The sequence below is a fragment of the Anolis sagrei genome, chromosome 4 (assembly GCF_037176765.1).
Source record: "Anolis sagrei isolate rAnoSag1 chromosome 4, rAnoSag1.mat, whole genome shotgun sequence".
Taxonomy (NCBI): domain Eukaryota; kingdom Metazoa; phylum Chordata; class Lepidosauria; order Squamata; family Dactyloidae; genus Anolis; species Anolis sagrei.
The window spans coordinates 246,384,998-246,398,862 of record NC_090024.1 but is presented as its reverse complement, the minus strand read 5'-3'; the positions used below and the strand labels follow the sequence as shown (position 1 = coordinate 246,398,862).

General features: G+C 47.3%; 1 protein-coding gene across 1 annotated transcript; it reads right to left on the bottom strand.

Moving 5' to 3' along the window:
* Positions 1 to 3,708: 3,708 nt before the first annotated feature.
* LOC132772697 (waprin-Phi3-like) lies at positions 3,709 to 12,646 on the bottom strand. Its single transcript, XM_060771565.2, has 4 exons — positions 12,477 to 12,646; positions 9,442 to 9,579; positions 4,321 to 4,458; positions 3,709 to 4,126 (listed from the first exon to the last, which is right to left on the bottom strand). Exons 1-4 carry the CDS (start codon positions 12,568 to 12,570, stop codon positions 4,119 to 4,121), a joined length of 378 nt encoding a protein of 125 aa, XP_060627548.2. The 5' UTR covers positions 12,571 to 12,646; the 3' UTR covers positions 3,709 to 4,118.
* Positions 12,647 to 13,865: the final 1,219 nt, after the last annotated feature.

The following is a 13,865-nucleotide window of genomic DNA, read 5'->3' as shown; positions in this document are numbered from 1 at the left end:
GCTGAGAGGTCCAGGAGCACCAACAGGGACACACTCCCCCTGTCTAGCTCCCGGCGCAGATCATCCACTAAGGCGACCAAGACCGTCTCGGTACCATGCCCCGGTCTGAAACCAGACTGTGCCGGATCCAGATAATCCGTGTCTCTCAAGAATACCTGGAGTTGTGAGGCCACCACGCTTTCCATGACTTTGCCCAAAAAGGGGAGATTGGAAACAGGCCGAAAGTTGTCCAATTTAGTGGGGTCCAGTGATGGCTTCTTCAACAGCGGCTTTATAATAGCCTGTTTTAGGCTCGCTGGAATCTTGCCTTCCCGAAGGGAGGCATTCACCACCACTGTTACCCACTCGGCCAATCCCCCTCTGGCCTCTCTCAGAAGCCAGGATGGGCAGGGGTCTAGGATGGACGTGGTGGGCCTCATTCCTCCAAGTATCTTGTCCACATCCTCGGGTTTCACAAACTGAAAAGAATCCAACAAAATAGGACAAGCAGGTGCTCTCGTTACATCCACAGAGTCTGCATCTAACGCGGCGTCCAGCCCAGAACGGATCAAGGCGACTTTGTCTGCGAAGAACCGAGCAAATGCTTCACAGCGCGCGACCGAATTGTCAGGGCTCCCACCTGCAGAGGCGGGAGTTAAAAGACCTCTGACAATCCGAAACAGCTCCGCCGGACGGTTCTTTGCAGACGCAATAGTGGCCGCAAAGAAAGTTTTCTTTGCGGTCTTTATTGCCGCGGCATATGCCCTAAGAAAGGACACAAACCGTGCTCGGTTTGACTCGCTCGGTTCCGAACGCCACACGCTCTCTAGTTCCCTCTTCCTTCGCTTCATAGCTGCCAGCTCCTCAGTAAACCAAGGGGCTGGTTTAGCTCGGCTACTTGAGAGGGGACGTTCCGGAGCAATCATGTCAATAGCCCTGGTCATCTCCCCATTCCAGAGAGCCACCAAGGCTTCGACATGGTTACCTACCGAGCTGGCGGGAAAATCCCCAAGAGCCGTCAGGAAGCCATTCGGATCCATCAGTCTCCTGGGGCGGACCATCTTAATGGGTCCTCCACCTTTGCAGAGGTTAGGGGGCGCAGTGAGCCTAAATCTGATCAGGAAGTGGTCGGTCCATGGCAACGGAGAGATGGACAACTCCTCCACACCGCCACCCTGTTCCCATCCCTGACAGAAAACCAAATCCAATGTGTGTCCAGCACAGTGGGTGGGGCCAGATATTTGTTGGGACAGCCCCATGGTTGCCATGGCAGACATGAAGTCCTGAGCCGCGCCTGTGAGGGTCGTCTCGGCATGGACGTTGAAGTCTCCCAGCACAAGAAGCCGTTGAGACTTCAATGCCAGGCTCGAGACCACCCCCGCTAGCTCAGGTAGGGAGACTGTAGTGCAGCGAGGTGGACGGTACACTACTAGAATCCCTATACTGTCCCGGTCACCCACCCTCAGGTAGACGCTTTCGAAATTTGCGGTCTGCGGGATGGGGCACCTGGTCAGATGGATGGAGTCCCTATAGACCACTGCGACCCCGCCTCCCCGCCCTCCGGATCTAGGTTGGTGCTGCACGGAGAAACCCGGAGGACAAAGCTGGGTCAGATTTACTCCTCCAGCTTCATCCAACCAGGTCTCCGTGATGCACGCCAGATCTGCCCGTTCGTCCAGGATTAAGTCCTGGATCCAGGTCGTTTTTCCGTTGACAGATCTGGCGTTCAACAGCACCACCTTCAGACCGGAGGGTCCGCTCACCTGGTTACACCAATTTACCTTAGGAGACCGATTTGGAATTTTGATTATAGATAAGTGGTCCGAATTTGGCCGAATTTGAGGTCTCCTTTTCCCGCATCTCCTCCTTCCCACCACGACCTCTATGGGGGCCCCTCGGCTAGTGGAACACCTCCCCTCCTCCATGCCGCTATTTCTGTAATGTATTTTAAAAACACAAAGTTTTAAAAACTTGGCATTCTATTAAATGTTCTTTGAGCAGTAGGTTAAACTGCTGAATTGGCTTACTGAAGCATCACAGGTTTGAATCCAGGGAGCAGAGTGAGCTCCCACTGTCAGCCCCAGCTTCTGCCAACCTAGCAGTTCAAAAACATGCAAATGTGAGTAGATCAATAGGAACTGCTCCTGTGGGAAGCTAAGGGCGCTCCATGCAGTCATGCTGGCCATTTTCCACAATTTCCCGGTTTGGTTTCAAGTAGCTGGTTAAATTGCAGTTCTTCCTCTGTGATTTTAATTCTGCTTGCAAGTGCTGCAGCCTCCAGGTTGTTTGGGGCATAGGCAGTCCTTGCCTTGATGCTTGGAACAGGCCTTGAAAGCAAAGCAAAAAAGGGGAGCCAGGAAAGCCAAGGAACCAGTTGAGCAGGGTCAGTGACTGGTGTGATTGTCCTCCAGGAACAGCATTCCTCGACTTCTCCCCATTGGCTCCTTTCCAAAGCAAGTGAGCCAGGAAAGGCATTTCAAGGCTCCTTCTTTATTGCTTGGAAAGAGTAACACAAAGGATTATCACAGGCTGATGATTAAAAGGGGTTTATAATGCTCTTAAAAAAAAAGAGAAAAGGAACGTGACGGCGCCTGCAGATCTTATAGAATTATAGAATCCAAGAGTTGGAAGAGACCTCCTGGCCATCCAGTCCAACCCCTTTCTGCCAAGAAGCAGGAATGTTGCATTCAAATCACCCTTGACAGATGGCCATCCAGCCTCTGCTTAAAAGCTTCCAAAGAAGGAGCCTCCACCACACTCTGAGGCAGAGAGTTCCACTGCTGAACGGCTCTCACAGTCAGGAAGTTCTTCCTCGTGTTCAGATGGAACCTCCTCTCTTGTAGTTTGAAGCCATTGTTCCGCGTCCTAGTCTCCAGGGAAGCAGTAAACAAGCTTGCTCCCTCCTCCCTGTGGCTTCCTCTCACATATTTATACATGGCTATCATGTCTCCTCTCAGCCTTCTCTTCTTCAGGCTAAACATGCCCAGCTCCTTAAGCCGCTCCTCATAGGGCTTGTTCTCCAGACCCTTGATCATTTTAGTCGCCCTCCTCTGGACACATTCTAGCTTCTCAATATCTCTCTTGAATTGTGGTGCCCAGAATTGGACACAATATTCCAGGTGTGGTCTAATCAAGGCGGAATAGAGCATGGGGAGCATGACTTCCCTAGATCTAGACACTATGCTCCTATTGATGCAGGCCAAAATCCCATTGGCTTTTTTTGCCGCCACATCACATTCCTGGCTCATGTTTAACTTGTTGTCCACGAGGACTCCAAGATCTTTTTCACACGTCCTGCTCTCGAGCCAGGCATCGTCCCCCATTCTGTATCTTTGCATTTCATTTTTTCTGCCAAAGTGGAGTATCTTGCATTTGTCCCTATTGAACTTCATTTTGTTAAGTTTTGGCCATTCATCTCTCTCATCTGTCAAGATCCCTTTGAATCCTGCTCCTGTCCTCTGGAGTATTGGCTCTCCCTCCCAATTTGGTGTCGTCTGCAAACTTGATGATCCTGCCTTCTAACCCTTCATCTAAGTCGTTAATAAAGATCCTGAGCAGGACCGGGCCCAAGACGGAACCCTGTGGCACTCCACTCGTCACTTCTTTCCAGGATGAAGAGGAAGCCTTGGGGAGAATCACCCTCTGTGTTCGTCCATTTAACCAATTCCAGATCCACCTCACCGTAGTTTTGCGTAGCCCACATTGGACTAGTTTCTTGCACGATTGGTTGTCAACATGCCCTTATTAGGATCTGTATTTCTGCATGGATGAAGAGGGTTAGACTAGATAGCCCTTGGGGTCCCCCCAACTCTTGTTTTTCTTTCTTTCTTGAATTTTTAATGAAAGCACATTGCTGGACTTCAGAACACACATAGTGCAAGCAACTCTCAAATGAAATGAAAGATATAGAGCTCTTATTTCTTTTTCCAACTGGATCCAGAGTGCTCCATTGCTTTATTGTTCTGCTTCTAGGGAATGGGATATTTTCCCAAAGCTACTGGGAAGGGTTGACCATTCTGGAGGAGAAACACGTTGCCACAGAGACAATGTGATGTTGGGAAGAAAGCCGAAACACATGAGGGCAAAGCGAAGAGTTGGCATCTTCTGGTGGGACCCTGCCTCTTCCCAGGAACCACAGCCTAAAAACCTGTGAAGGACATAACAAAAAAGATCTTAGTGGTCAACCAATCCTAGAGTTGGAAGGGGTCCCCAGAGGCCATCTAGTCCAATCCCATTGTGTTCAGTGTAGGGTATCCAGCTAAAGCTACGAAATCACTTTTTGGAGACCCCAACACATCTCTGGGCAGTCAGGAAGGTGGCACAGGGCTTTCTGGTCCTCACCTGGTGTAAAACAGACGGTCCGACAGGGTCCCTGGGGGCAACACTTCTCGTCTCCAAGGCAGTCAGAGTCCTGGCAGCATTTGTACTCACATGGCAGCCCAGCAGGGATCTTGAACAAGGGACAAACACCAGGCTTGACTGGAAGAAACAAGGGACCAGGAATCAATACATAGAATCATTGAATCCTAGATGCTTAGAGGTAGAAGAGTCCCCACGCGCCACCCAGTCCAACCTCATTCTGCCAGGCAGAAACACACAAGTTGGTGGAAGTGCAAGCCATAACCATGGGCTTGCAGGGACGTGTTGATGGTGTGTATGCGCCCTCTGCTGCACCTTTGGCTGTTTGCTACTGTTTCCATGCCGGATGAGTTAATTCACAGCATGACTCATGCACAACTCCACATGCAAGGATTTGCACTAATCAACACCAAAGACAAAGGTTGAACGCTTGCTCCCTCCTCCCTGTGGCTTCCTCTCACATATTTATACATGGCTATCATATCCCCTCTCAGCCTCCTCTTCTTCAGGCTAAACATGCCCAGTTCCCTAAGCCGCTCCTCATAGGGCTTGTTCTCCAGACCCTTGATCATTTCAGTCGCCCTCCTCTGGACACATTCCAGCTTAGAGTCAATATCTCTCTTGAATTGTGGTGCCCAGAATTGGACACAATATTCCAGGTGTGGTCTAACCAAGGCAGAATAGAGCATGGGGAGTATTACTTCCCTAGATCTAGAGCATAGTGTCTAGATCTAGGGAAGTAATGCTACCCCTCTATTCTGCCTTGGTTAGACCACACCTGGAATATTGTGTCCAATTCTGGGAACCACAATTCAAGAGATATTGACAAGCTGGAGTGTGTCCAAAGGAGGGTGACTAAAATTATCAAGGGTCTGGAGAACAAGCCCTATGAGGAGCGGCTTAGGGAACTGGGCATGTTTAGCCTGAAGAAGAGAAGGCTTAGAGGAGATATGATGAGAGCCATGTATAAATATGTGAGAGGAAGCCACAGGGAGGAGGAGGGAGCAAGCTTGTTTTCTGCTTCCCTGGAGACTAGGGCATAGAACAATGGTTTCAAACTACAAGAGAGGAGATTCCATCTGAACATGAGGAAGAACTTCCTGACTGTGAGAGCCGTTCAGCAGTGGAACTCTCTGCCCCATAGTGCAGTGGAGGATCCTTCTTTGGAAGCTTTTAAACAGAGGCTGGATGGCCATCTGTCAGGGATGATTTGAATGCAATATTCCTGCTTCGTGGCAGAATGGGGTTGGACTGGATGGCCCAGGAGGTCTCTTCCAACTCTTTGATTCTAGGTTTCTATATCTGTCACGAATGCTTAGATTCTTTTATATAACTTGCTCTTGGTCACATATTGCCAATATAGTTTTGTGGTGGTGAGAATTACAATATCAATGTCTTGGAAAGGGGAAAAAGAACTACTCGTTAAGGATTGGAGGAGAAAATTAGTTGAGTCTATCCAAATGGCCAAGCTCTCCAATGACTTAAGGGGGAAATGCATTGAAGAGTTGTCTTTGGGTGTTGAAAAAAATAATACAAAAATAGACTTTGAAATAGCCACATGTGGAATTTATTAATGTAATGATAAGGAAAGAGTTTTGTTAGATACTAGTTCCATATGGTGTGGTGCCGGAAGTCATGGGTGGGATTGGGGAGGTGGAGGGACTGGGGAAATAGTATGTGATTATTGGATTTTGAAGACTGCATGTTTTTTTTTTCATAGAATCATAGAATCAAAGAGTTGGAAGAGACCTCCTGGGCCATCCAGTCCAACCCCTTTCTGCCAAGAAGCAGGAATATTGCATTCAAATCACCCCTGACAGATGGCCATCCAGCCTCTGTTTAAAAGCTTCCAAAGAAGGAGTCTCCACCACACTCCGGGGCAGAGAGTTCCACTGCTGAACGGCTCTCACACTCAGGAAGTTCCTCCTCATGTTCAGATGGAATCTATTTTCTTGTAGTTTGAAGCCATTGTTTCGCGTCCTAGTCTCCAAGGAAGCAGAAAACAAGCTTGTTCCCTCCTCCTTGTGACTTCCTCCCACATATTTATACATGGCCCTCATCATATCTCCTCTCATCCTTCTCTTCTTCAGGCTTATCATGCCCAGCTCTTTAAGCCGCTCCTCATAGGGCTTGTTCTCCAGACCCTTGATCATTTGAGTCACCCTCCTCTGGACACATTCCAGCTTGTCAATATCTCTCTTGAGATATTTGGTATATTTTCTTCATATACCAAAATCAATCAATCAATCAATCAATGTTTATACGAAAACCCCCACGTTGTACACCAGTGGTTCCCAACCTTAGATCCTCCAGTTGTTTTGGATTTCAGCTCCCAGAAATCCCAGCCAGCTTACCAGCTGTTAGGAACTGTGGGAGCTGAAGTCTAAAACACCTGGAGGCCCAAAGGTTGGGAACCACTGTTGTACACAAACATTTGCTCACTCCATCCCAGTTTCACCTCCTTTCCACCACCAGCTATTGTTTCTCCTTCAACTCCTACCTCTCTTTTTGTTCGTTCCCTGTGCAATAAAATAATTGTTTTCCATGTATTGTTGAAGGCTTTCATGGCCGGAATCACTGGGTTGTTGTAGGTTTTTTCGGGCTGTATGGCCATGGTCTAGAGGCATTATCTCCTGACTTACCATATCGTGCCATAGATGTAGGCAAAATGTCAGGAGAGAATGCCTCTAGACCATGGCCATACAGCCTGAAAAAACCTACAACCCAATTGTTTTCCAGTTCCCACTATCTTATTTTTTTAGGTTGGTCCCTAGATTTTCCAAGGTCCGAATGTCCCATTGCTGTGGAACCTAGCTCTTCACTTTCCAGACTATTCTTACTCTAACCGAGTCCCTCTCCCATCTCTGCTGGGTTACTGAACCAACATTTAATACAGAAATTGTTCTTCTAACAATGAATAAAAATGATATTTCAGTCAGGTGAGTCTTCAGTATGAATCTCCACTGCCAGATAATCTGGATGAACAGATAATCTGGGATCAGATTCTGGGATAGAAGTGGTCTTTGTATCCAGAGCAGCAGAAATCAAGCTTAGCCCCCTCCTCTATGGGACCTCCTTAACAATATGTAAACATGGCTGTCATGTTCTCCTTAAGCTGCCTTGAGTCTCCTTATGGAGAAAAAAAATCAGCATAACAACAACAACTCTTCTCCAAACTAAACATAGTACTAGGTTCTTGTAGGTTTTTTCGGGCTATAGGGCCATGTTCTAGAGGCATTTCTCCTGACGTTTCGCCTGCATCTATGGCAAGCATCCTCAGAGGTGAGGCTTCTGGGGCTTGGTTCTCCAGTCCCTTGGTTCTCCTCACCTCTGAGGATGCTTGCCATAGATGCAGGCGAAAAGTCAGGAGAAATGCCTCTAGAACATGGCCCTGTAGCCCGAAAAAACCCACAAGAACCTAGTGATTCCAGCCATGAAAGCCTTCGACAATACATTAAACATAGTACTCATAGGTCTTCATAGTTTCCAGGCATTTGAAAATTTTGGTTGCCTTTCTTTGAACACGTTCCACTGTGTCCATATCCTCCTTCAGTTTTGTTGCCCAGAACTGGACACAGGTCATTCCAAGTGAGGTCCACCCAAAGCAGATTAGAGTGGGAATTTCCTCAATCTAAACCAGTGTTTCTCAACCTAGGGGTCGCGACCCCTGGAGGGGTCACGAGGGGGTGTCAGAGGGTTCACCTAAGACCATCAGAAAACACAGTATTTCCTGTTGGTCAAGTTTGGCCCAATTCTATCGTTGGTGGGGTTCATAATACTCTTTGATTGTAAGTGAACTATAAATCCCAGCAGCTACAACTCCCAAATGTCAAGTATCATTTCCCCAAACTCCACCAGTGTTCACATTGGGCATATTGAGGATCTGTGCCAAGTTTGGTACAGATCCATCATTAAGTTCTTGTGGGGTTTTTTGGGCTATATGGCCATGTTCTAGAGGCATTCTCTCCTGACGTTTCGCCTGCATCTATGGCAAGCATCCTCAGAGGTAGTGAGGTCTGTTGGAACTAGGAAAAGGGGTTTATATATCTGTGGAATGACCAGGGTGAGACAAAGGACTTGTGTCAGTTGGGCTAGGTGTGAATCTTTCCACTGACCACCTTGATTAGCATACAATGGGCTGACTGTGCCTGGAGCAAACTCTTCTTGAAATTAGATCTCCCTGCCTGTTTCCTCTCTGCTGTTTTTGCTGTTGCAATTTTAGAATTTTTTAATACTGGTAGCCAGATCTTGTTCATTTTCATGGTTTCCTCCTTTCTGTTGAAATTGTCCACATGTTTGTGTATTTCAATGGCTTCTCTGTGTAGTCTGACATGGTGGTTGTAAGAGTGGTCCCTTTTCCCAGTTCCAACAGACCTCACCTCTGAGGATGCTTGCCATAGATGCAGGCAAAATGTCAGGAGAAATGCCTCTAGAACATGGCCATATAGCTCGAAAAACCCACAAGAACTTAGTGATTCCAGCCATGAAAGCCTTCGACAATACATAGATCCATCATTGTTTGAGTCCACAGTGGTCTCTAGATATAGGTGAACTACAACTCCCAAACTCAAGGGCAATGCCCACCAAACTCTTCCAATATTTTCTATTGGTCATGGGAGTTCGGTATGCCAAGTTTGGTTCAATTCCATTGTTGGTGAAGTTCAAAATGCTTTTGATTGTAGGTGAACTATAACTCCCAAATGACAAAATCAACCCCATCAGTATTCAAATTTGGGCATATTAAGTATTTGTGCCAAATTTGCTCCAGTGAATGAAAATACACCCTGCATACTGGATATTTACATTCATAACAGGAGCAAAATTACAGTTATGAAGTAGCAGTGAAATTAATGTTATGGTTGGGGGTCACCACAACATGAGGAACTGTATTTAGGGGTCGCGGCATTAGGAAGGTTGAGAACCACTGGTCTAGACACTAGATTCCTATGGATGCAGCCTAGGTGAGCTAGTGGGCCAGGTTTATTTACTTTTCAGCCCTCCACCTGATATGAAGCACTTTTCCCATTGGGTCGATGGAGACTCCTGCCGGAGCAATCCCAAACCCACCCAACTTTCTAGATGGAGACAGGACTATTTATTTACCAGTGATCACTGGCTTCTCACAACTGCGTCCACAGCCTTTGAAGCAACACTTCAGGTCTCCAGGGCAGCCATTATCGTCCAGACACGCCTTTTTACAAGTTTCAGAAGCCGGTGAAACAGGACACTTTCCGGGCTTTTCTGTAATACAAAAACTGGATCATGATCATAGAATCAAAGAGTTGGAAGAGACTTCATGGGCCATCCAGTCCAACCCCATTCTGCCAAGAAGCAGGAATATTGCATTCAAATCACCCCTGACAGGTGGCCACCCAGCCTCTGTTCAAAAGCATCCAAAGAAGGAGCCTCCACCACACTCCGGGGCAGAGAGTTCCACTGCTGAACAGCTCTCTCTCACAGCCAGGAAGTTCTTCCTAATGTGGGTTGTTGTAGGTTTTTTGGGCTATATAGCCATGTTTTAGAGGCATTCTCTCCTGACATTTCGCCTGCATCTATGGCAAGCATCCTCAGAGGTAGTGAGGTCTGTTGGAACTAGGAAAAAGGGTTTATATATCTGTGGAAGGACCAGCGTGGGACAAAGGACTCTTGTCTGCTCAAGCTAGGTGTGAATGTTTCAACTGACCACCTTGATTAGCATATAATGGCCTGACAGACCCACCAAGAAAATCCAACAAATGCTCCGTTCAGCAAAGGACAAGAGGGATCCTCTCACTTCTGCAGGAGTCTACCGTGTACCATGCAGCTGTGGACAAGTCTACATAGGGACCACCACACGCAGCAGCATTGCCCAACCACGTATCAAGGAACATGAAAAGCACTGCAGACTACTTCAAGCAGAGAAGTCAGCCATAGCAGAGCACCTGAGGAACCAGCCTGGACACAGCATATTATTGGAGAACACAGAAATGCTGTACCACTCTCACAACCACCATGTCAGACTACACAGAGAAGCCATTGAAATACACAAGTATGTGGACAATTTCAACAGAAAGGAGGAAACCATGAAAATGAACAAAATCTGGCTACCAGGATTAAAAAACTCTAAAATTACAACAGCAAAACAACAAAGAGGAAACAAACAAGGACATCGAATCACCTCTCAACAAAAGATTCCCCCAGGCACTGTTAGGCCATTATATGCTAATCAAGGTGGTCAGTTGAAACATTCACACCTAGCTCCAGCAGACAAGAATCCTTTGTCCCACCCTGGTCATTCCACAGATATATAAACCCATTTTCCTAGTTCCAACAGACCTCACAACCTCTGAGAATGCTTGACCATAGATGCAGGCGAAACGTCAGGACAGAATGCCTCTAGATCATGGCCATATAGCCCTGAAAAACCTACAACAACCCACTGATTCTGGCCATGAAAACCTTCGACAAGTTCTTCCTAATGTTAAGGTGGAATCTCCTTTCCTGCAGGAAGAATTTCCTGATTGGGAGAGCTGTGATCTTTGATGCAAACTAGATTCAGAATTTATCCCCCAATGCATGCACCATGCCATGAAGAAACTCCTATGGAAGCCTCTAGAGAGGAGCATGGAGCTTCTAATGTTAACCCCAGCCAGAGTGAACCAGGAGAACAACTGGATTTACTCATATACTGATTCATCTGTGAGTTGACTTACCATCAAGAAATTATCCAACGTGTCTCTTCTAGCTGGAAGTAAGCCACCAGAATTTGTCTACTGGCTTTGAGTGCATTCTCTGGCTGCAATTTAACTTGGATTAAAAGAAAAACCAAAGCAAGGGACAGGGCTGGTGAAGCACTTTTGAAGCCTATCTTGTCATGCAAGTACAAGGGCCCTCCATAAAGGAGGCCCCCTTCTTCTGAAGGGAAGCAACCACTGATCACCTGATGGCCTTTCTTGGAGCCCCTCATCTGCCCCACCTTCACTAGCCCTGTACGATTGAACACATTGACTTCTGGGACTTGGTTCTCCAGATCATAGAATCATAGAATCAAAGAGTTGGAAGAGACCTCGTGGGCCATCCAGTCCAACCTCATTCTGCCAAGAAGCAGGAATATTGCATTCAAATCATCCCTGACAGATGGCCATCCAGCCTCTGTTTAAAAGCTTCCAAAGAAGGAGCCTCCACCACACTCAGGGGCAGAGAGTTCCACTGCTGAACAGTTCTCACAGTCAGGAAGTTCTTCCTCATGTTCAGATGGAATCTCCTCTCTTGTAGTTTGAAGCCATTGTTTCGCGTCCTAGATGAACATTGATGGGTCTTTGTTCTCCTACCTTTCACCTTTCATTGATGACCAAGCAACTGCTAGTGTTGTGTTTGCATTTGTAAGGGTTGGGGGTTTCCAGCTGGAGATCTAGGCCTGGATCTTTGGGACTACTCTGGGCTCATCTACACGTAGCGTATAATCCAGATCAATCTTTTAACAGCAATGCTCCATACTGGCCCTGGGGGTGGCTACATTCTTTGCCTTTTCATCCATTTCAACCCCTTCTGCTACGAAGGAAGACAGAATCCAAGCCCTCCTAGCAGATGGACATCCAGACTCTGCTTCAAACCCTACTCCGGACTCCAAGTCCCTTAATATTCCATTCGAGTTGGAATGGAGCCTCAAGGGCCATCTAGTCAATCCTCCTTCTACCCAGCACGAACACATAGAGAACGCCCCCCTGACAGATGGTATCCAGCCTCTGCCTGAAAACCTCCAGAGAAGGAGACTCCACCAGCAAGCTTGCCCCTTCCTTAGCGTGACGGCCCTCCAAATATATATATACACACAGCTCTCATGTCCCTTTGTCAGTCTTGTCTTCTTCAAGCTAACAAGGCCCAACTACCTTGGATGTAGTAACATGGGCCATTGGATGTAGTAACATGGGCCCGATCCATTCCTTTCCCAAGCTGGCCCATGTGGACAACAGACTGGTTTGGACTGGAGCTGGCCATGCTGTCCTTAGAAACTATAGTGTATTCCCAAATTGGCTTAAAAACAAAGTTAATTCAGGTTGCCCTGCATTAAGTGCAGGGAATCCCTAGCGTCGCCTGGACATAGAGTTCGACTTCTGTTCCACTTCACTGTAAAAGGCCTTTTACTTGGGATTGCTTACCTTTTGGGCACAATCGCTTTGGGCTGTTGGCTGATGTTGGTTCAGGACAAAGAACCAGGAGGCCCACCAAGAGGGCCAGCACAGAGGGTCCCATGGTGTGGCTGGAGAGCTGAGATCCTGACCAAATGGCTAAGCCTCCCACGCAAAGTTATTATAAGCCCTCCCCAAGGAAAGCTGGTTTGTGGGTAAACGTGGCAGGTGAGGCAACCCTGAAGGGACAGCTTGCAGGACGGGTTTCAGGAAGGAAGGAAGCAGAGCAAGGGGTGGCCCCGGTGTGCTGAGCATGGTTGGATTGCAGCAGATGCTTGTGACACAACCGAGGAAACCTCCATAGTATAGAATATGTGAGAGGAAGCCACAGGGAGGAGAGAGAAAGCTTGTTTTCTGCTTCCCTGGAGACTAGGACGCAATGGAGCCATGGCTTCAAACTACAAGAAAGGAGATTCCACCTGAACATGAGGAAGAACTTCCTGACTGTGAGAGCTGTTCAGCAGTGGAACTCTCTGCCCCGGAGTGTGGTGGAGGCTCCTTCTTTGGAGGCTTTTAAACAGAGGCTGGATGGCCATCTGTCGGGGGTGATTTGAATGCAATATTCCTGCTTCTTGGCAGAATGGGGTTGGATTGGATGGCCCATGAGGTCTCTTCCAACTCTTGGATTCTAGGATTCTATGATTCTATGAATAGAATAGCTTTATTGTCATTGTACACCTAAATTACATACCTTCCCAAGCACATACCACAACCCATCCCTTCATACTCCAACCACCACTCATCCCTCCACACACGCATCCCTCCACACCCCAACCACTACTGCCCAGCCCTCAATGCCACATCAATGTGAAACCATGGAGAACAATATAGTTAGAGCTCTAGGAGAAAAGCTGACTCTCTGTTTGTTTTTGTCACCCTGTCCCATCTGCCAGATGGAAATAATTCAAAAAAAGAATATGCTGGGTGAGATAGTTCCTTAAGAAAACTCTGAGCTTTCTTAAGGCTGTGGGGCTTATAAAGTTCTTCCCAAGAGGGGAGAAAGAGGACAAACCATGATTGGTTTGTTGTAGGTTTTTCAGGCTATATGGCCATGTTTTAGAAGCATTCTCTCCCGATGTTTTGCCTGCATCTATGGCAAGCATCCTCAGAGGAGACCTCACAACCTCTGAGAATGCTTGCCATAGATGCAGGCAAAACATCAGGAGAGAATGCTTCTAAAACATGGCCATACAGCCTGAAAAACCTACAACGACCCAGGGATTCCAGCCATGAAAGTCTTCGACAAAACAGCAGAAAACAACCTACGTATCTCCTCCTCGTGGACAACAAGTTAAACATGAGCCAACAATGTGATGTAGCGGCAAAAAAAGCCAATGGGATTTTGGCCTGTATCAAGAG

What these genes read in the sequence shown, in the direction of transcription:
- LOC132772697 (XM_060771565.2), bottom strand. Translation starts at nt 12,570, where the DNA reads ATGGGACCCTCTGTGCTGGCCCTCTTGGTGGGCCTCCTGGTTCTTTGT. An exon ending in AAAGCGATTGTGCCCAAAAG is followed by an intron (nt 9,580 to 12,476) that starts GTAAGCAATCCC and finishes TTTGTATTACAG; the next exon opens with AAAAGCCCGGAAAGTGTCCT. An exon ending in TGAGAAGCCAGTGATCACTG is followed by an intron (nt 4,459 to 9,441) that starts GTAAATAAATAG and finishes TGTTTCTTCCAG; the next exon opens with TCAAGCCTGGTGTTTGTCCC.